The sequence below is a fragment of the Heloderma suspectum genome, chromosome 8 (genome assembly GCF_057233095.1).
Source record: "Heloderma suspectum isolate Gila_16-S chromosome 8, 16-S_ref, whole genome shotgun sequence".
In the NCBI taxonomy this organism is placed as follows: Eukaryota; Metazoa; Chordata; class Lepidosauria; order Squamata; family Helodermatidae; genus Heloderma; species Heloderma suspectum.
In genome coordinates, this window is record NC_139465.1 from 12,754,582 (window position 1) to 12,777,179 (window position 22,598).

At 42.6% G+C, this 22,598-nt stretch overlaps 1 protein-coding gene across 12 annotated transcripts in view; it reads left to right on the forward strand.

Annotated features, from left to right (window-relative positions):
- The window catches only part of RPGRIP1L (RPGRIP1 like), a 108,456-nt gene extending 87,466 nt beyond the window's left edge, over positions 1 to 20,990 (forward strand). For 8 of the 12 annotated variants that reach the window (XR_014784725.1, XR_014784722.1, XR_014784724.1 and 5 more), the window contains 3 exons: positions 5,387 to 5,471; positions 13,358 to 13,491; positions 14,827 to 20,990. Coding sequence is in view for 8 of the 12 variants with exons in the window: in XM_084812906.1 (XP_084669032.1) it covers positions 5,387 to 5,471; positions 13,358 to 13,491; positions 14,827 to 14,945 (338 nt within the window). In the remaining 4 variants the exon portion in view is untranslated. The other 4 variants (XR_014784721.1, XM_084812910.1, XM_084812912.1 and 1 more) reach the window with 4 other exon arrangements.
- The last annotated feature ends 1,608 nt before the right edge of the window (positions 20,991 to 22,598 follow it).

Sequence of the window (22,598 nt, forward strand, 5' to 3'; positions counted from 1 at the left end):
GTGCACAAAGCTAATCAATGTAGGGCCAAACACACACAGCCCCAACCACTTCTGTGCATTTATTTGTATTAACCCTATTCAGCATATCTGTGGCAGTTCAGGACATCTGCATAGGCAGGGCTGTGTCAAGGGTAGGCATGTTTGGGCACCTGCCAAGGGCCCATACCCCACTAGGGGCCCACTGACAAGAGCTCCCCGGATTTGCTCCTCTCCTTCACCATTGCAATCTGATTGTTCACCTGCCTCTCGCTCTGGCCCAGACAATAGGGGTGGGTGAGAAGGAGGAATAGCAGATGCCACTGTCTGCTTGCTCATTGACTCTGCCTGTCAAGCAAGCAAACAGATGGTAGCCATGATGAGAAAGAGGATGGGGAGCGACAGCAGCTAGTGATTATGGCAATGAAAAGGTAGACTTACTGAGGGAGCCGGGACATTGAGGTTGCCTTGCCCATGGGCTCTCCAAAATCTGGAGACAGCACTGCGAATAGGGCTTTAAGTTTGATCTCTCAGCTGTGGGGATGGGAATGCACTAGTAAGCAGGCAGGTGTGTAAAGCCCATGTTTTCAAATTGAACCTAGCAATAATTCTAACACTAAGGGGGAAATATTGTAGATGCAAGCAAACTGGCCTTCTACTTTCTTGAACTTGGAATAGATAGTTACACTGTAGGGGTCGTCTCTTAATTTCACCTTGACAAAATGATTTTTTTCCTTCCTGGACAAGGCCACCATAATTGAAATAACAAAGATTAAGTTCAGTTGATAGACACTGATAACAAGGAAATAGCATTTATATTTCATAGGGCTGAAAGAATATTGCCACGAGAATGCTGAGAAGGCAAGAAAAGGGCCTGGAAATAAGATTAATGATCACAGGCCTAAAGAATGTTATCTTGGCTGTATATAAACCTGCTTGAGAATTGACAATAGAAAGGGGAAAGATTAATGAAATCTTCCAAAGTTTTTTATGAGATTTATATAGAGATCAGAAGCCTTTGGCTCCAAGGAGTGAGTAGTTGATTATTTGGACAAATTGTAGTTACCTAAGGCCATTGAAGTGGAAAAAAGAGAGAGAGGGGAAAAAATTAATGGCTGGATATGTTTTGGATTTAGAATAGTATGATAGACGAAAGGGATTTTATAAGGTACACACTGCAGAAAATCCTCTAAAACTATTTTTTTCCATGTTCAGGACTTGATTCAGAACAGGGAACAGATTTTGTCACCAACTTAAGAAAATTCTAGCTTTCTGTTTTGAAAAAAAAAAGAAGAAAACAGCCCTCATTTCTGTTTCTAGCCCTCATGGTTGTAGATAGCAAAATGCTGAAGGCTCCAGAAATAAGAACGCCAGTAAAATAAAGCATTCTTTCACAATATGTTTCCATTTTTCCTCAAGGCTCATGGTATCTAATAGTGGTTCACTGTCCAAGTATATAGAGTAATTTCTGAAAGACAGGTTGGTGGTGAGTAATTGGACTTGGAAACCTGGTAGAAGTGGGCTCACTTTGTAGCTTTAGGAAAGTAGCAGGGAAAGTCCTGAGGTTTATTCGAGGGCGGGGGGGCAAGGAGTGTGCCACTTACTCACTTTCATGATCCTTGATCCAACTCCTCTGGTAGTCTCCAGCATACCGGAAGAGGAGTGGGGTGGATTTTTAGGGGTCACACCACGCTTTAAACATGGCTCAGTAAGTCCTTCAACATCCATGGATCCCAAGCAACTGCCTTGACTTTGCTGGGTACTACTACTGCCATGACAAGTAACCATCTCTTATTCTTAGTTCTACTGTTTGTAAGTGCCAGTAGCCCTATCTAACAGGGCCATTTGGGGATCAGATACAGAGCTGAGTGTAAAGCGTTTTGCATATGAAAAGTGCTAGATAAGCAGCTAATAAGAGTGCCTCTTGAGCCAAAGGTAACATTTGGTCTTCTGGGCCCTTAGTAGATTTGCACATCTCTTTAAGGAGAAGGCGGGGGGGGGGGGGGCAGGGAGAGGTAGAGACCTGAGGTTTATCCCACAGGACTCTCACTTGTTGGTACTTTCAGAGGCAATGTTGTGACTATGAAACTCCCTGCCAGTGAAGTTCTCCCTGGTAAATTGTCTTTAGATGACTACCGAAGACCTTTTTTTAAAAAATTCCAGTCAGCTTTTAAAGTTTACTGCTGTCTGTTTTAACGCCTTGCTTTAATGCCTGATCTTACATTTTGGATTATTTATTGATGTGTTTTTATCGAGATACATTTTATCTCTCTCTTGGGGGCAGGGAGGTATAGAAAAGTAGGGTAGAAAGAATAAACTGACTGACTGGTATAAACCTTCCTATTAATTTCCACACATCCGCCCAAGCTCCATTTCTCATGACCAGATTTAAACTGTTGCACTTCTTCCTTAAATATTAAACCCCTTCAGGGCTTTGAGTGATCATTCTCTGGTATAATGCATCCACGTCCCCTTCCCCTCCCCACTCCCACCACCCAAAACTCCTCTTTCCCATGGAATTTACAAAAAACCCTTTCACCTTTTTCCAGGGCGTATTTGTGTTTTTTGCTTCTTTTTTTTTTTTAACCTAGACACTTTTTCATACTGGACATTGGCAGTTCAGAAAGTTTTAAGGCTGCTGAGGTGTTTTGGCTTCTTTTTTTTTAAAGGGAAGTGAAAATGACACTTCTCATATTTTCCTTTTCAAACAAGCAGAAGCCTATGAAACTTCACAGAAAAGATTAGAAGTACCGTGCATAAGATTTAGTTCGCAATATGTGGGGAAAGGGAGGATTTTCTTCATCTGACGTGTATTAAGCAATGCAATGTGGTTCATCTGGACTACCCATATTCCTTGTTAGTGGGTGCCAGCATTAAGGGAATGTGGATGAGTGGAGGTAGAGATCTTGGGAGCAGGCAGAAATATTTATTTCTTTAAAAGTGTTATATCCAGCCAACAAGCCATAGTTCTTGAGGCAATTTACAACATTTAAAACACACAGACGCACACCAAACAAGCCAACTATATGACATACAATTACCGATGTTTGCAATACCAACAGACAACCTTCAACAGATTAAAAACAGCGATGAAATCAAACGCTTAAACACCATGAAAAGCTTGGGTAAATAAATACATTAAAATGTTAGTATAGCCCTTTCAGTATTCAGAGCAGGCATTATTTAATTGTAATCCTGTACAATGGGGGTGGGCAACTTGTGGCTCTCCAGATGCTTTGGCCTACAACTCCCATCAACCCTCATCATTGGGTATGTTGGCTAGGGATGATGGAAATTGTAGGCCAAAACATCTGGAAGGCCACACTGGAGAGTTTCTTACTTGTCACTCGCTTATAAATAGCTGGCATGGCAGGTGCCCTGCAGCCACTGTGCATTTATCATTTGTTTTCCTGTGGTCTTTGTGACTGAGTACTTTTTCAGTCCAACTCAAAACTCTGTCGTAATACTTTTATTTGCGACTTCAGGGATACACCTGAGTTTCTTGAAGATGCTCTAAAATGGTGTCAATGCTGTAACCTGATTTGGGGGGATGGGAATGTTTGTTTTTTGTTTGAACATAGATAGATGTCGGTCTGTGGCTTTTCCCACTCTGCTGGTCTAGAAGTCTTTCTTATTGCCTGTTGTGGCAGGAGAGGAGGATTAAATTACTGGGCCTGTCAGAAAGGACAAGTGCTCTGCCATACATTATCGCTATCACTAGCTTTCACCGGGTGAAAGAAACCACCGTAAATCCCCTCCGTTGCAAAGCAATAAAAGCCACTGGCTTTTACAATCATGACTGCCAGAGCCATTAACAGGAAATGACAGCTGTGTGGCATTCTTAGATGCTGCCTGTATCTCTTCTGACAGCATGCACGTAAACCTGCCAGCGATATGACAATTGGATCACATGACAGTTCTGACTTCAATTCCAGTTTCCGTGGTTGATGTCCTTTAGGAAGCACTGAAAGAGACAATTTGTTCACCCTCCAGCCTGTTCCCTTCCCTTTCCCCTCTCCCCAAATTATCTTTCTAAAACAAAACAAAACCCAGGTACACAAGATCCTTTAATGTACCAAGGTTACCCTTTCACGTATGCTCATTGGGGTTTTAATGAGCAAGGGGACAGAATTCCCTGATGCATATGACTCTGCCTTATACTGAGTCAGTCTACTGGTCCATCGAGCCAGGGGTGGGCAACTTCAGGAGGTCCGGGGCTCATTTTCATCCCACGGACTCACCCACAGGGCACACTCTTCCCCCCCACCACACTTGGTGCCCAAAAATTAAAAATATAAAAATGGCATCCAGAGCTGCTACAGAATGCCAAAAGGGTCAAAATTAGTTTGTTTTCAAGCTAACTTTGACCCCTTTGGTGTTCTATCGTAGCTATAGAGCACTGAAAGGATCAAAAAGACTTCAAAATGGCTGCTGCAGATGCCATTTTGGAGGTTGGTTGGTTGGTTGGTTGGTTGGTTTCTTTTACAACTGTGTGGTGGCAGGGCCACACATTGCCAAACCCTGATCTAATCCAGCATTGTCACTCAGATTTAAAGTAGTTCTCCAGGACCTCAGGCTAAGGGGTCTTTCACAGGCCCCTTACCAGAGGTCCTGTAAGAGGAGATGACAGGTACTGAAGCCAGCTGGCATAGCTGCCTGTTTTATGTACCTTATGCCTTTGTTCCCCTTGTAGCTTGTTGTGGTTTTATCGGGATTATTTTAATTACACTTTTTAAAACCTCCCTATTTCCATAAGGTGAAGGATGGTTTATTAATATTTTCAATGGATGGATGGATGGACGGATAGATGGATAGAACCTGAGACTTTGTGAATAGAAGCATGTGCTCTAGCGGCAAGTGGTGGCCCCTCACCGTTGTCCAGATAGAAAGGAAAAAGTAAATTACATCATGTCACTTTATGAATGCTCATCTGAATTATAAAAAGGAGTGGTTAGCTGTGGACATTCCCTCACTGGCTGTACCTTGCTGGAGGCATAAACTCTACTGGTGGAATACAGATATCATAGAATCATAGAATAGTAGGGTTGGAAGGGGCCTACAAGGCCTATATGCTTCCTATATACAAGGCCTGTATGCTGCAAGTCTATATGCTTCCATATAGTCATGCAAGCATAACGCTATGGGAATTTCTTCCACTAAAATTACATAGTGTTTGTGTATGTGCTTTACTAGATGGACCCCTATTATTATTATTATTATTATTATAGATTTACAGGAAATCTTCACACAGTGGCATTTCTTTGTAAATATGGGCTTGGGGAGATCAATATGTACTTTTGCTAACTTTGAAAAAAAGGAAGTTACTTTGAAAACACATAGCCAGCAAAAGTGTTCCGTTTATTTGCTTGCAACTGATGGCACACACTGCCGTTTCTGTTTGGCTTTGTAGTGATACACGTGGATCAGGCAAACAATAAAGCAGTGCGAGATTTCCTCAAAGCCGTGCTTCAAGGATCCGAGCCCAGCCCTGGAAGGTAAGTTCAGGAGCAAAACGTATCCAAACACTTTGCCCTACTGTCCTTACCATGCAAATTGATTTATAATTGCATCTGAAGGGAAAGAAGAATGAATAAATGAATGCATAAATAATTTGGAAAGCTTGCCTGTTATTTTACTGAGGTACATTGTTCCAGCAGTAGGCATCAATGTTATCTGTTTGTATTTCCATGCGATACACGCGAACCATCTACATACTTAAGGGAGTTTATATGGAAACTGCTCCCACCAGATTTAATTGTAATATTCCAACAGCGTGCTATCTGTTCTGGGGTGTGTGTGTTTTTCTTTTTGGAGGTCAACCATTATCCATGTAGAGGAGCCTTCCAACTGGCAACCTCCAGATGTGTTGGACTACAGCTCCTAGCAACCCCAGCCAGCATGGCTGGGAATTGTAATACAACACAACAGCAGGGTTCCACTGGGATCTGTATTGGGACCAGTGTTCTTCATCTTATGATCTGGAATTAGAGGTGAGCAGTGAAGTGGCCAAGTTTGCTGATGACACCAAGTTATTTAAGGTAGTTAAAACAGAAAGGGAGCTCCAGAATGAAAGAATGGGCATCAAAAAGGCCAATGTGGTTCAGTGTAAGCAAGTGTAGTGATGCACACTGGGGCAAAAAATCCCACCTTCATATACATGCTGATGGGATCTGAGCTAACAGTGACTGATCAAGAAAGAGATCTTGGGGTTGCGGTGGAAAGCTCGATGAAAATGTCAACACAGTGTGTGGCTGCTGTGAAAAAGGCAAATTCCATGTTAGGTATACTTAGGAAAGGAATCTGAAATAAAACTACCAATATCATAGTCCCACCATAAGTGTGTGGTGTGACCACACTTCGAATACTATCTGCAGTTCTGGTCACCACGCCTGAAAAAGGATATTGTAGAGTTGGAAAAAGGGCAGAAAAGGGCAACTAAAATAATCAAGGGACTGGAGCATCTCCCCTATGAGGGAAGGTTTCAGCATCCGGGACCGTTTAGCGTAGAGAAAAGACGAGTGAGGGGAGACATGATCAAGGTGTACAGAATTATGCATGGTGTGGAGCAAGTGGACAGGGAGACATTTTTCTCCCTCTCTGATAATAGTAGAACCCAGGGTCATCCCATGAAGCTGGTTGGTGGGAGATTCAGGACAGATGAAAGGAAGGCCTTCTTCACACAGCACGTAGCTAAACTATGGAATTCGCTACCTCAACTTGTAGTGATGGCCACCAATTTGGAAGGCTTTAAAAGGGGGTTAGACAAATTCCTGGAGGAGAAGGCTATCAGTGGCTGCTAGTCCTGATGGCTATGTGCTACCTCCAGTACCAGAGGCAGTATGCCTATGTACACCACCTACTGGGGAACATGGGCGGGAGGGTGCTGTTGCCCTTGTGCCCTGCTTGTGGGTTTCCCATGAGCAGCTCGTTGATCACTGTGTGAACAGAATGCTGGACTAGATGGACCGTTGGTCTGAGCCAGCATGGCTCTTTTTATGTTCTTATGGAGGATGCCCCCCTGGGGAAGGCTGACATAGAATAATTCTTGATTTTCAGATCCATGCCATTTTGACCTTGGTTGGAATATGTGCTGATTCAGTTTGAAGTGTAAGAGTTACTGATCAGCCTTTTGCACCATTTTCGTTATCCATGTATTTACAGACAAGCAGTGCAGACCCGAGGGTAGTACTTGGTAATAAGGCAGTAATCTTTGTTTCCTCCATTTTACTTTAAAATTGAGCTTCATACGTTGGCCAGTGCACAATTTTCTAATGGAATCTGACAGGAAGTCCCATAAAGTGATCCCTTAAGAGCAGGCATGTATCACATCTAAAGCACTTCGAAGTTCAGAAAGTTTTTTTCTTATCTATTCTCATTTCAGCAAACAAGCAAAGGACTTCCAGATTTACCGCATACATTAGTAAGACGGATAACATGCTGGGGCTAGCAAGAAGTTACAGATTTCCCAGTCATGATATATTCTGTGGCACAGGTCATTGTTTCATAGGATAAATTCAAGTGAATTCTTTTGCTTGAACTCAAATCCCTCACCGATCAGCTTGCTGCTGCTATAGAATCAGAGTGCACAATCCAGCCAAACACTTATAAGTCCCTCTGATTCCAAAGGCAGAAGATATAAACTCATGCTTAGTTTCTTTCCCACTGAAATCAGTGGGACCTAAAAGTGCTTAACTTTGCCTGGGTCAGGGTAGTAAGGGTCCATCAGGTCAAGCCCCTGCATGAAAGCCAGATACCTTTTTTCTAACATCCTGGATTAATTCCTCTCCATCTTTGCCTTGAAAACTTCCAGAGACAGTCCATGTCTTCCTCAGGTAGCAAATTCCATTGCTGAATTGCTCATAACACATCACTGTGGGCCAGTTCACATGCCACTGTGCTGGTGCATGCTGCCCGATTAATCTCGCTTGGTTCCTTCTGCAAGGGGGAGCAGCTAAACAAACCTCAAAGCCTCCATCCATGGTTTGTTTATTGTGACGTCTGAACCGAGAATGATGTCTCGTCTCCCCCCAAACAAGCCAGAGTCATATGCCATAGTTTGTTGTTGGTTTGTTTGAGGAGAGACAAGTTGGCGTTCCCACCGTAAGCATGCTGCTGGTAAACTATAAGCTAGGATTCTCCGGAACCATGACTTATTGTTGCATCTAAACACAGCCAGCTAGTTGTGTTTGAGTCTTGTGTATTTTCATGGGATTCCAGTGCACATAATTGTGGGCATATGGAGGAGGCATTTCCTACATATGCTCACAATTATACACACATACCCTGAGTTAAGTTTGGAAGGGCAGGGTATAATTTCAAAAATAAAGAAATGATAATTTTAAATCTAATATACTAGCTATAGTTTAAATCCGCTGTTTGTACCAACACTGCTGAAAGTAGGTTTCCTCTCTTAGTGCTGACATCTTCTTATGTGAATGAAAAGGGTTTACATGTTCCATTTCTCTAAATGCATCTCGTTCCTTCAAGCTTCCTTATCTTCTAGAGACTCATTATCACTCCCTTAGTTAGACTAAATCCTTGAACTGCAGCTCAGTGGAAGCACACATGCTTTGCATGCAGAAAATCTCAGGGCTGGGAAAGACCCTAGAGAGCCACTTCCAGTTAATAGGAGATGCTACAGGGCTGGATGGTTCAGTGGTCTAACTCACTACAAGGCATATTTATATGCTGTTACATTATGATGGCCAGAACTCCTTGCAGTACCTCCAGTGAGGTCACCTAAGAGCTGAGTAAAATCACATAAACCTGTGCCATGCTCTCACTGCAGACAAGATGCTCTTTTCTCTAGCATCCCAGCAGTGAACAGTGTTTAACTCATGCTGTCTGGAAATGATGGGAGTTGCAGTCCAACACATGTAGAGGGCACCAGGTTAAGGTTGGATGGTTTAGCTGCACGTAGTTCTCCATTTTGAAGTCTCTACCTCCTACTAGCAGTCTGGTTTGTTGACCCATGGGGTTGGAGATCCTACTTTTGTGTGATTTACGTGGAGCACCGGAGAAGTAAAGATGCTTCATACCAGTGGCAGCCTAACTGCCAGAATGCCATGACGGATTTAGGGTTGGATCCAGATTTATGCTAGATCAACTGTGCTGATGGAAGTGGACTTCCCACAGCAACCCCTCCAGCCCCCTGAAAATGCTACTCAGAGAGTCTGGAGACCCTGCTGAATGGGGTGAGCTGTGGGGGGGGGTCCCCAAAAATTGTGGGAAGAGACCTTCTACCAGAGGAGCCCTTCATCTTGCAGAAGGTAGATCCTGGATCCAACCCGTAATCTACTTTCCATATAGATTTGTCTGATTCCACGTCAAGACTGGATACCAGCTCATCCCCTCCCATGGGGCATTGCTATGGAGACCTGGTCAGAGAGATCCACATGAGAAGCCAGTCCCATCTGTTGCAGCATCTGCAAATGGCTTCCCCCACATGGAAGCATTTTTCAGCTGTTATCATGCCACCACCATAACACACAAATCAGGCCTTGACAGACTCATCAATAAGGCCTCCTTGCTCTGGCCCAACCTTAAAGGTGGGCCATCAGGACAGGAAATGCAGGAAATGCAGCCCTCGAGCACACAGACACAGCACATTTTAAAGCTGGCTGCATTGCTCCCTCGGCACATGTTTCCTATCACAATGCCTTATATAATAATACCAGAATTTTTCTTCTTCTTCTTTCAGTTGAAGCAGGAACTAAACTTTAAAGTTTAGGAAACCAAAAGACCAAGAATAAAAATATCAGTCTAAATTGGCTGCACATGGTCTAGCTGTTGTGGTAGGATAAATCAGTGATAATAAAATTATAGGTACTTAGGCTGTGGAAGAGAAGACAAACACTAAAGCTGTATGGCTTACAAACTTGAGCCTTCACTTTATTATTATTTATTTGTTACATTTCTATCCCGCTTTTCCTCCAAGGAGCCCAAGGCGGTGTACATGATCCTCCTCTTCTCCATTTTATCCTGACAATAACTGTTCGAGGTTGGTTAGGCAGAGAGTCAGTGCCTGGCCCAAAGCCACCCCGTGACCTTCATGGCCAAGTGTGGACTAGAACCTGGATCTCCCGAGTCCCAGTCCAACACTCTGACCACTACAGCACACTTGCGCTCAGTCGTGTTGTTTGTCCCAAAGCCCTCCTTCCCACTTTGTCAGCAGTGGGGATGAAGGTAGGTTGTAATAATACTAGCCTATCTTGGTAGGTTGTAGTTTGTAAGGACTACTGAACTAATATGTGTGCCATGTTTTGAGCGCTTGGAATATACTATATAAATAATAGATCAATGCAACCTTTTCTTATTAAATCGATGGCAGCACAAACCAGAACGAAAGCAGCCACCCAAAATAAATGTAAACTTTCAAACGAATTGATTCCAAGGTGCCCCCCCCCCCAACAGGTTAACAAGTGATAGCATAATCTTATACACGTCTACTCTGATGCAAGTCCTACTGAGTTCAGTGTTCATACCTCCCTTCCAGGGAAGTATGAACAGGAATGCTGCCATAATTGTTGTGCACCACCCAGGGAGCTTTGGCTATTGAGCGGTATAGGAATGTAATAAATAAAATATAATAACACTTTAATTAGCTTTACAGACTTAAAATCTGGAGGTCTTAAGCCATATATGCGAGGCCAGGAAGAGTTTCTTTGAACAGAACACTTTGAAGACTGAAAGGAACAAAAAAGAAATGAGATGTGGATATTGTCAGAGGAACTGATACAGGGCAAACACACACTCTTGGCAAACCTCCATGCCTGTGTGAAATATGGTGTGATTAATAGTATATCCCAGCTTTAACCTTCTGGCATTTTCTTTTTTAAAAAAGCAGGGGGTTGATTTCGGCCCCTTCCTATGTAGAAAGGTGCGTCCTCTTAACATGAGCATTTTGATCTTTCGGAGCAGCTTAGAAGCGGAATTATTTTTCTAAAGCAGCATCTGCACTATCAACAGTGGAATTAATTCTCGTTGACACTGATGTTTTTATAGATTTCATTTTCTGACATGCACAACATACTTGACAATCTGCAAAGCCAACATTCTGTGGTCTGGCTAGACCTTCTTGGTTGTGGAGTTAGCTAAGGTGCCAAGGAAAGTAATAAATTACATGTGTTTCCATGTTTTTTGTGCCATTCCATGTTTTCAAGTAAACAAATGCAGGCTAACATGGCAGGGTAGAGTAGCGGGAAGTGGGTTATTTGTCTGCTCGTTAAAGGATAATGTACTTTTAAATTTACTCCCCCACACACACACAAGTGAGCTGTGCATTCCAAAGAATGGGTTGTTCCAACTCCTTGTACTTCGGTAAATAGCTTTATTGCCTCTTCGGATTGTGCCTAAACTACTTCACACATAATCTGCCATAATGAATGTGTACAACTAAATGACACTGTCATATATTTTACATGCATGACTTAGACCTCTTCTACAAGTTTTTTCTCCTGTTGTTAAGACAATGGTTTGGATCCAGATTTATGCTGGATCAATTGCACTGACGGAAGTGGATTCCCAGCCCCCTCCTTCCCACAGCAGCCCCTCCAGCCACCTGAAAATGCTACACAGAGAGTTAGCAGACCCTCTGCTGAATGGGGTGAGCTGTGGTGTGTGTGGGGATCCCCAAAAATCGGGCAGAGGAACCTTCTGCATGCAGAGCCCTTCCTCTCGCAGAAGGCAGATCCTGAATCCAACCCACAAGTTTTTGTTGTGTCTGTGAGAGAAAGAGAGAAGGGTATAGTAGATAAAAGATACATAGGGTGTGTATGTGTGAGTATGTATGCGCATGTATATTAGCTACTTTGGCATGCTCAAAGGCTTTAAAAACACCCTTGTTCAATTTCTGGCATTCCTTGCTAGAAAGGCTAAGCCACATGCCATATCGCAAATGGGCTTTGACACACACCTCTCTGTGTTTTGTTTTTTAAAGGAAAGGTTTGCCACACAGCGTGGGGAATTGCTATTCTAGAAACTCAAGTCCAAACCCTATTTCAGTACGCAGAGCTGGTTGTGCATTCCCTTGCATCCTCACCACTGGCTGCAGGCCGCCAAATATGTTATACAGTGCTAAGGACTGGAGCCATAGGGCAGGAATCAAATAACTACTTGAAGCTTGCCCAAGGCCTTGAGCTGGCCAAATGGGATTTTCCCCCCTTTATATCTTGGAACACACACACATGATACCACACGCTGGTTTTGAAATGTCCCTGAGTGGTTTATCATGGTGGCAGGGGCTCCTGCTGCTTTAGAAACATGTCCCAAAGCCACCTTGGGCATGTAGGATGGGATCGACATGGTTCTTTGCATCCTGGCCAGAGTTAACTCATTTCTGCATTTCAAAAAGTGGGTTCTCAGTTTGTGAGAAATTCTAACGAAGGTCTGTCTCCTGAGTGAGATGGGGATATCTCAACAGTTACCAACATGTCATAGCTCTTATCTCAATGTAGGAGAGGCAGCCCTACCTTAATAGAATTATTTTTTTATATTTTTTTATTACATTTCTATACCGCCCAATAGCTGAAGCTCTCAATTCAGAACGAGGAGACAACTGCTGGTCTAAAGCCATATTTTATTATCTAAAAACAAGACTGTATCCCCCTTCTTATGTCATGCCAGTGACGTGGGGGTCACCTCAGTGCAGCTTGGTAGCACCCCTCACACTGGAGGGGTGACATAATCCTGTTCAATGGCAACTTGCGGATATAATTCCCTTTCCCTGTTGAGCTTATCTGGCACAACCGACCACACCTGCACACCTGACTGGGCCCCAAATGTTGAAAGAGGATAAAAACTCAACAGAAATTCCTGGGATGACAAAAGCAGTGAAAGATCAACTCACTGGGTGTTTGGAATGAGTCTCTTCAGAAGCATGTGTGGCCTCCCAGGACAGCTGGAGTTCTGTGTTTTGAAGAGATAGGAAGTACCACAAAGACAGAACTGTGGCTGTTCTAAGGTTCACAGAGAAAAAAATGGAGACTTCCAAGGCTGGCTGCGGGAGTTGTAGAACTTTTTTCAGTCTAAAGGTGCATAGGATTACACCCTTAGTCACTCTTTTTAAAAATGTATTTATACTGTCTGCTTCTGAAGAAAAAACACCTATGGGGCCTTGATCCAGGTTATATTCCCAACCCTTTAGGGGAAACCACAGGGGTGTGGTGACTTTTAGCAGGAAACTGGCATGGGCCGCTGCTCTAAATCAGGTCCCTACAGCTCCCCCCCCCTTTTTTTAATGCCCAGTTTAAGCTTGCTTTTTTAAAAGTGTGAATATTGAATGTTTAGTTTGGCCCAGAGATTCCTAAAAGGAGAAGTTTCAAGGTACCAAAAATTAATAGGTCCATTTGTTTTGTTTCTTTCCTCCCCACCCGTTTCTCAGCATACAATTCACAGTGGTAAGCGACCCTCCAGAGGACGAACAAGATCTCGAGTGTGAAGATATTGGCTTTGCGTATGTCAGGCTAAGCAAGATATTTCGGAAAAGACAAGACATCACAGAACAAGACATCGATAGTGAGTTCAGGGTGGTTTCTAGTTCCACCTTGTCACACCTCTCAGTTTCCAAATTATTTCTGACTTTGGGGTCCCCAACCCCGGAGCTGTTAATTTTTTGTACAGGCAGTTGTGTCAGATGGATGAATGCCTTTGTGAAAATGGATTCTGAATTGTGGTAGTTCTCATGGTATTATCCCAAGCCTTCTACTTGAAATGCAGTTTAAAAGTGCACTAATGGTTGAAGGTATTAGGGAAGGTGTTTTCTACAACTCATAAAATAGTCAGACCTCCTCATCTCCCTGGTAAAATTCATGTGCTTCTGAGCAAGATAAGAAGCATTTGTTCTCAAACTGGTAATCTTAGGTCAGAAGTAGATTGCTGTTGTTTATCTTTCCTTTCGTCTTTATCCTCACAACAAGCCTTTCAGTTAGGTTAGGGCTGAGAGACAGGTGACTGCCCCAGGGTCACCCAGTGAGATTCATGGCTGAGTGGGTCTCCCAGAGTCAAACACCTTAGTGACGACATTGCACTGGCTCCCAGTTTTTCATTAGACACGTGCCTAATAGAATCATGGCTTCATATCTTAGTTTTTAAACCAAAATTAAACTAGTTTCCCAATTCAGATGTAATAGAAAACTGTGGTTTAATAAAAGTGGGGAGGGGAGGAGGAAAGGAACGAGGGTGGAGCGCGTAGGCAAAACGCTCGTTCTCGGTCTAATAAACGGTGGTTTGTTAGACCACAGTCATAACATCTGAACTAGGCCAGTCCAACTCCCATGATGCTGGACACTGATCCTTGGTGAATCAGAAAAACATTAAACTGGGGCAAGTGGGAGCTGGATGAAGGATGTGGGGTACATTCCTTTAAAAAAAAGAAAGAAAAAAAAGTGTAGTCTGACTAACCCCCCCCCCCACCCAGTGCATACTCCTCCCCCCTCCGTCTCTCCTGAAGACAGCTTGCTACCAGCTGCCATTCCCGCTCCCCCCACCCCACCCCGCCGCTACCCAGAAAGGAACAGCAGTGCCACTACGTTTTGACACAGTAGCCTTCAAGGCATCTCTCAGAGGATCAGTGCTGGATCTCAAGGGGATAGCTGACTGCAGTTCTTGGATGTGCAGCATCAGCACACCTGACACCCAGAAAGGACCTAGAGTTCTATTGCTAGTTCCACACCCACCCGTTTTGTGTGTGTCTGTGTGCGCGTGCGTGCGTGCGTGCATGTGTGCGTGTATGAGAAGGTCTTCTTTTCATATCAGTTGCTGAAGTGGAAGTTACTCAAAGGTGTGGAAGGAGAGGGTCTGTGATCTTGCTAATAATGTTATTCTCCCCTCCTTTTTTTTTTCCTTTCCTAGTTATCAGTTCGCAGGATGATGGAGCAGTAATTGGAAAGCTGAAAGTAACAGTGGAAGCCCTCCATGCTCTGTGCTCAATCTATGAGGAACTTGGAAACAGCCAGGAGGCCAGAAAATAAGAACCTGTGCCTACAGACGTGCCTTCTCCCAGCGAAACCAATGCTGGATAGCTCTTGGAAGATACAGAGATACTACAGTATATTTAATGTATAATTTATATGTAAAGGATGCACAATTTGCAGTTGTAAAGTTTATATATTTTTCCGTCTGGATTTTTTTTTATATTCCCTCCCTCCCTAAGACTATAACCCCCACCCACAATGGACACCAGCTTGTAAATAATTAATACCTACATGATTGAATGATGTGCTTTATTTGCATTTTCAACATTTTTTTGCCTTACATAAAACAGTAATAAAAATGCAAGTCAAATTTTTAATTTTTAATAAAAAAAACTTAAGCCTTAGAAAACTGATTAAAAAATACTTTTATGTTATCCCTAATCACCCCACTAAATGGAATGCCTGCGATTAGCCTCATTAAGAATTTTATACTGTGAAGCTTTTATTAGAAGCAATATATGAAAATTACTTGGATTAATGTGTTAATCTGCCTCTTTAAAATGCTAATATCCATTTTATGCACATTAAATTCCAGTATGCGTTTTCTTTGATGCATGCCGTTTCTATCAATTAAATATAAAGAACGAGACTGGTCCCAAGACTTATTAAATTACTGCAAGCTTTTATAAAAAGAAACACACAACTTTTGCCCTTCTGCTAACATTATAATTAGTTGTTTGTGATTATCAAGTTTTGAAGGGAGGGTATTGCATAAATCCCTTTATTTTTTTGTTTTGTTTTTTCCATCTACAAGAAAAAGGAGATTTACATATTTGTACTAATAGCTATCAAAGTGCAAGATTAAACTATAAAAGAATCGATCAGATTATCTTACATTTCATGCTGGGCCACTGGTTCCCCTACACACACACACACACACACACACACAGAGAGAGAGAGTTAAATCACATTTAAAACTTACATAAAACCTGAACAAGAAATAGTTATATCCTGATAACCAGTGACTGAAAACAGCCTGGAAACTCAATTTTTCAAGCTCTCTACCAATGGTGATGCAGAATTTAATTGTTTTGTTTGTTTTGTTTTTAATGAAGCTGTGGATCACCACTGCAAGATAAGTATCTAGATGAGATTCATATGTGGTAGGTAATGTTTTATTTTTGAATATATACTTCTTATCTTTTTTTAGTTTCTTTTAAACTGGTTTTTATATGTAGAGGGGCTTTCCATTATTTGCAAAACAGGCTATATTTCTTTCGTAAGCATATGTAAAGTATTCAGAAAGATAAGTAATTTATTAAAATCTACCTAATTTGCCATGATATATTAAATCTCTGCTTCAGTGATCACAGACCATTTCATTTAGAGAATTAGGCATTCCCTCTTTGTGTGATTAAAGCTCTGGAAAATGAGTTCTTTGCTCCTATTTGTGAACATTCAGAGCCTGCTAATGGCAAGAAGATGGAATAGATTATGAGACAATTCATTACAGTTCAACAGCCAAAAAAAAAAAACAACTCAGACAAAATGCAAAAGAAAAAGCACAAGTATGAATATCTGCATATAGTTTGAACCATCTGTGCTCTAATGGTTCAGATACATCTCTCTGCCTTGAGCAGGCTTTGAAATGGCAGCCATACAATATTAATTTGTTGATGTACATCAGGAGGCCAGCCGAATATATTTTGACCACAGAAATCCCTGAATTCTGCCATTAAATTCCCACTCCCTTGTTCCTAATCTTAAGGGACAGCTATCTCCAAGGAGAGAACTCGGCAAGTTCTCACAACAATTTATTCCTATGGAACATTTCTAGTGACCGCAGACGGTGACATTCCAAAGCTCCTTCCATTCCTAGTAAACAGGCACAAGTTGTGTTCTCACTTGCTCTGGTTCTTAGCTCATCATTTTTGGCCCATATTTCCTAGTGTTCTTTGGCTCCACACAACTGTATTGTCATTAAGAGTTGTTATTATACATTACAGTAATTTAAAACAGCTTGATTCGACACCAAGATTAACCAAGTGGCTTTTCAGAAATGGAGTTGCGGTATTTAAGCAGGAGGTTTGTGTTATTCACCTAATATTTTGCAACCCAAAACAAAATCTCTTCCTTATAAAGAAGTGAACATGGAGCCTTTTCCCCCAACTATTTGTTGAACTCTGTAGTGTAACTGTGTTGTGGAAGGCCTGGGGGACTCACCAGTTAGGAAGATAGAGAAGAATGTTATTGTCTCTCAAACAAGAAATAGGCCAGAAACCTGGCCAATTCTTGTCTTCACCTACATGCAACCAAGTCCAGTGACACCTAGTAACTAAACTATATAATCACTAGCCACACAGTGAGTAACAAGAATATTGTTTTCTGTGGTCTTTGTAGATCTTTTTAGGTCAGGCGTGGGCAACTTGTGGTCCTCCAGATGTTTTGGCCTACAACCTCCACGGTATGCTGGCTAGGGCTGATGGAAGTCATAGGCCAAAACATCTGGAGGGCCGTAAGTTGCCCACCCCTGTTTTAAGCTGTACTACAGGGATGGGCCACATGTACCCCCCCCATGGCCTTAAGTGCAATGCTGCCACCCCTGCATGGTTGAAATTTGGTTGTGTAGCAGGAAAAAAAAAACCTCAGTGGTTTGCCACCGAAATTCGACAGCAAACCACTGCACATTCAGACGTGCCAAATTTAGCTTGTTTTCAAGCAAAGTGTGGCCCTTTCGAGTCTCTGCAGTGGTCTGCCACTGAATTTGGCAGCAGGAGTACACACGTCCCCATGCCCCCGGAGAGTCCAAGGGCTGAAATTGGTCCTTGAACTGCCCAAATTTGTCCATCCCTGCTGTACTATATGGTAAAATTAGGCAGTCAGTATTGCTGAACTCGCTTAAATATTTTCAATTTAGTAGTAGTAGTAGTAGTATTTGTATACCACTTCATATAATAAAATCTCTAAGCAATTTACATACAAAATATTTAAAAAACCACAGTTAAAATACATATATAATACAACACTGTAAAACAATTCAACAAGGATAAGATAGAAAGAGACAGTGAAATAGAGCTGTATCATGATGATCAGTTATAAGCCAGGAAAAGCTTGCATAAACAAGAAGGTTTTCAGGAGGCATTTAAAACACATCACATTTTCTGCCTCCAGAACTATGGGGGAGGGTATTCCAGAGGCTGCATACCACTGCTGGGAAGGCCTGCTTTCGACATGTTGCGTGGTGACATTCTGTTGGACATGGAATGGCCAGTCAGGCCTCCTCAGTGTTTAATCTTCACCATCTGAGGGCAGAAGTGTAGAAGTTGTCATAACTTCATCAAGAGCAAACATAGCAAAACATTCTAGTTGACTTTGGGTTTGGGAGGAGGGCCATCGCTTGGTGACAGAGTGCCTCCTTTACTTGCAAAAGATCCCTGGACTTTCGAGTAGGGTTGAGAAAGACCCATGTGTGAAACCCTGGATAGCCCCTGCCAATCAGAGCAGTCTTCAACATGTGGATTAGGAGACCCACTACTGGGCTGTAGACTGACCTAAGGGTGGGGTCACCGCAGCAGCACTACCACCATATCAATATATTAAAAAAGAAAAGTCTGTCACCAAATGTATGTTTGAGCTAAAAGTGGGGCCCAGGGCTGAAAAGGCTGCAAAACTAGCAGTTTAGACAATGCTAAGCCAGATGGATTAATGGTTTGCCTCAGTATAAGGCAGGCCATTGGTCTGTCTAGCTTAGAATTGTCTACACCAGTGGTCTTCAACCTTTACAGACCAGGTTCCCAATATAAGGCATCTTTCTATATTAACTGTGTTCAGCCATGTCGGGTTACTGGACATATATCACTGTTAAAGTTGAAACAACAAAGAGTCTTGGGCCACCTTGAGGACTAAGCAGTTTGGTTATGACCCCTGCTTTCATGGACTAGAGAGCATGTCATCAGATGTATATGGAGTGTGATTTCTACTCTATATAGCTAAATCCAATGCCTTAACCATTTCCAGAGAGATAACCTTGTTCGCCTTTTACAGCCAAAAACAGCCAAGAGTCTTGCGGCACCTTAAAGGAAACAAAATTTATTGTGGCATACATTTCTAGACTAAAATATTTTTTCAAGGGTCCCCCCGCCCCCGCTATTTTAATTCACTCCATAGTTATGACTAAAACAGACAGGATGTTTAACAGGATTTCCCCCACCATATGCTCTGTCCAAGCCACACAAAGTCCAGTCTCAGAGTTCGCTGTGCATCTAAACCATTTCCAAGGAAAAACCGATCTGCATGTACATCGACATTTCCACCCCTAGTGGTTTTGGAGAAAACACCTTAGATTACTTTCAACGCATATGCCTTTATCAATCTTTCTCAAATGCAGCCACAAGGTTGTCATGTTTCCCTCAATATGCATAAGCCCAGCCCGCAATAAAAAGAGCATTGAGTGCAAGCAGTAAAAGTTTCTTTCTCGCTGAAGCTTCTAGGAAGTAGCAGTTTCCTGGTTATGGTGGAAGGCAAAGGGCATATGCAAGAGAGTACAGAAACTGCAGCAAGAAAACAAGAAGTGATACGAGCAATCAGTGAGAGATGGTGGGGAAGAACAGGTTGAGGCAGAGAAGCCTCGGGTTGGATCCAGGATCTGTCTTCTGCAACAGGAAGAGCTCTGCTCGCGGAAGGTCCCTTACCTGATTTTTGAGGTTCCCCCCTCCCACACACATCATAGCTCACCCCATTCAGTAGACTGTCTCCTGACCCTCTGTGTAGCACTTTCAGGGGGCTGGAAGAGTTGCCGTGGGAAGGAGAGGGCAGGGAAGTCTTGTATTTTAAATCTTGCAGTGCTCCTAGGTTTGATTTGGTTATTGTCTTTATATTTTATGCTGTAGTTCTTCTAAACTTTTACATTGTATTTTATCATCCTGTATTTTATGGTTTTAATTGTTGTGAACTGCTCAGAGAGCTTTGGCTATGGGGCTGTATAGAAATGTAATAAATAAATCCCCTTCCATCAGTGCAGTTGATCCATTGTAAACATGGATCCAACCCATTGTTCATTGTATACATGTGACATTGTCCCAGCTGCTAAGCCTAAGCCACAAATATCAGTGGCTATTGGTCATGATGGCCAGATAGAACCTCCATGGTAAGAGGGAGTATTCTCGAACAGCAGTTTCTGGGGAGCAGCAACAGGGGTGGAACGATGCTGTCATCCCCTGCTTCAGGTCTTCCTGGAGGCAGGGGTGTAGTGGAGCCAGGGCTCACAGGAACGTGGTGTCCACACTTTATTAGGAGGGATGCTGATGGCATCTGCCACCCCCCTCAGAATAAAGAATAAAATAGCTTTCACTTGGTGCCTAAATGACAACATAGTTGCCGGCAAGCACACGCCCCTGGGGAGGCGTTCCAGGTGCTTGGTGCCAACACCAAAAAGGCCCTGTCTCGACTGAATACCAAAGGTATGTGCCCAATCAAGAGATCCACATGTGAAGCAACCTATTGTGTGAGCACTGATACCATAGGAAGCTGCCTTAAAGCAATTCAGAGCATTGGTTCAGAGCTCAGTATTGTCAACATTGCCTGGTAGTGGCTTTCCAGAGTTTCAGGCAGGAATATCTCCCAGCCCTACCAAGAGACACAGAGGACTGAACTTGGGAACTTTTGCATGCAAAGAGAACTACACCCCCTCCCTTGCATGCTTCCCTATATCCAGCAAAGAGAACTATGGACAGAAGCCCAGTTGCTGAATGGATGTGAGAAACATTCTAGTGTTAATTCCCAAACCTTACTCTTTGTGGTAGATAATAGTTCCCAGCCACTGTCATGTAAACTGAGAGAGGTGGGGAGTGGGGGAACCCAACAGCTATTATGGTTACCAAATGTGGTTTATTCAGATTATTATTTTTTTTTCTTTGGAGGTTTAGCAGTACTGCAACTTCCAATTTATGATGGTTTGCTGCTGCTTCCTTTATATCAGTTTATGAAAGGCGCCTGGGAGAAATCAGCCGAATAGAGTTACGATCAAAGCTTCATTACACCTAAACGTTGCTGTGTAGATTTGAAACAGCTCGGATGGCCACTTACACGCTGCCCAAAAAAGAGGACAAAAGAAGACATGGGTTTGGATAAAATTGACATATACTAATTTACATGCAAAGGTGCAAATGTAGAAATAATGGCTATAATTTAAATAGAAATGCAGCACATCTTACTACAGTGAGGAAGACCGTGACCAGGCAACCTGTACACTTGCTTAGTCTGCTGTCAGGTGCTAAGTGTTGATATGCAATGGTTCTCCATATATATCTTGCATGAGACTAAAGCTTTGCACAATTGCACAAGGAAAGCACAAATACACAGATAAAAAAACACCATCGGTTCGATGTGGGAGATGAGCTCAACAGCATGAACTATGGACTCAACTTTTATATAAAGCAACTTGCACAAGTAATGTTAAGTGAACTTTACTATAAACAGATTGGTTTGTTCATGTTTGTAAACAACCCCCCCCACCACCCTCTACAAAATAATAATAATAATAATAATAATAATAATACTCAAATTGGTGTACATCAATAAATGCAAGAATATTAAAACCAATACAAATTCAGTAAGACAGCACACAAACACGTACATTTTAAAAATTCAAAATCCAAAGCCAGCCAATTTAAAATCTTAGCATAAGAGACTTAGGGCACAATTCTATGCATGTTCAGACAGAAAAAAAAAAATCCTACCCCTCCCAGCATGCTGGGAGGTGTAGGAATTTTTTTCTGTCTAAATATGCATAGGACTGCACGCAAAATGGCCTCCACCTGGGACCTGAGAGGAAGGTATAATGACAGATTTTTAAAAAGAGTCCTGCTGGGTGAGATCAAAGTCCTCTTCAGTCTAACAACATATTTCCCACATTTGCCAGCCAAATACCTATGGGAATCCCACAAGCAGGACATGAGGGCAATAGCACCCTCCAATTCATGTTCCCCAGCGATCCATATTCAGAGGCATGCTGTCTTCGATCCTGGAAATAGCATATAGCCATCATGACTAATGGCCATTGATAGCCTTATCCTCCATGGCGTTGTCTAATCTGCATTTAAAACCACCTAGGATGTCGACTTGTGAATTGCCAAAAAAGAGGACATGCATCACCAAAAAAAAAGGACAACAGAGGACATTGGTTTGCAGACAGCTTGCATATGTGCTAGAGCTGTGTGCAATGGCCTCTCAAAATTCTCCAGCCTATTTCTGGGCAGAGAAATCGAGGGGACAATTTCATCAAATTTCTCCTAGTGGAGGAGAAATTCTCCAACAGTTTCTCACAGACAGGGCTTCCTATTGGCAGGGGTTGTAGCACAGGTTCTTTCCTACGGGTTTTGGGGTTATTGCACTCCTCCTGCCAGGGGCAGCAGCATCAACCAAGTTGAGACTTCCACTTTTCTGAGGCAGAATTTTGAATTTCTTTTGGTGGTCTTTTTGAGCTTCACTAATCACTGAGGCGGCTGAGGGTGCTGTGTGTGTTTTCTCTCTCTATTACACATCTTCCCATTGTGTACTATTCATTGTGTACTATACTATACCCTACTATTCTATGATTCTATGATTGTCCTGCAGCCTCTCCCAGGCCACCCGCACTTCCTGAACTGAAAAAGACCCATGGGAGGAATTGCCTCGTGATGTCTTCCTCATGCTGGCTTTCATTGAAGTTCA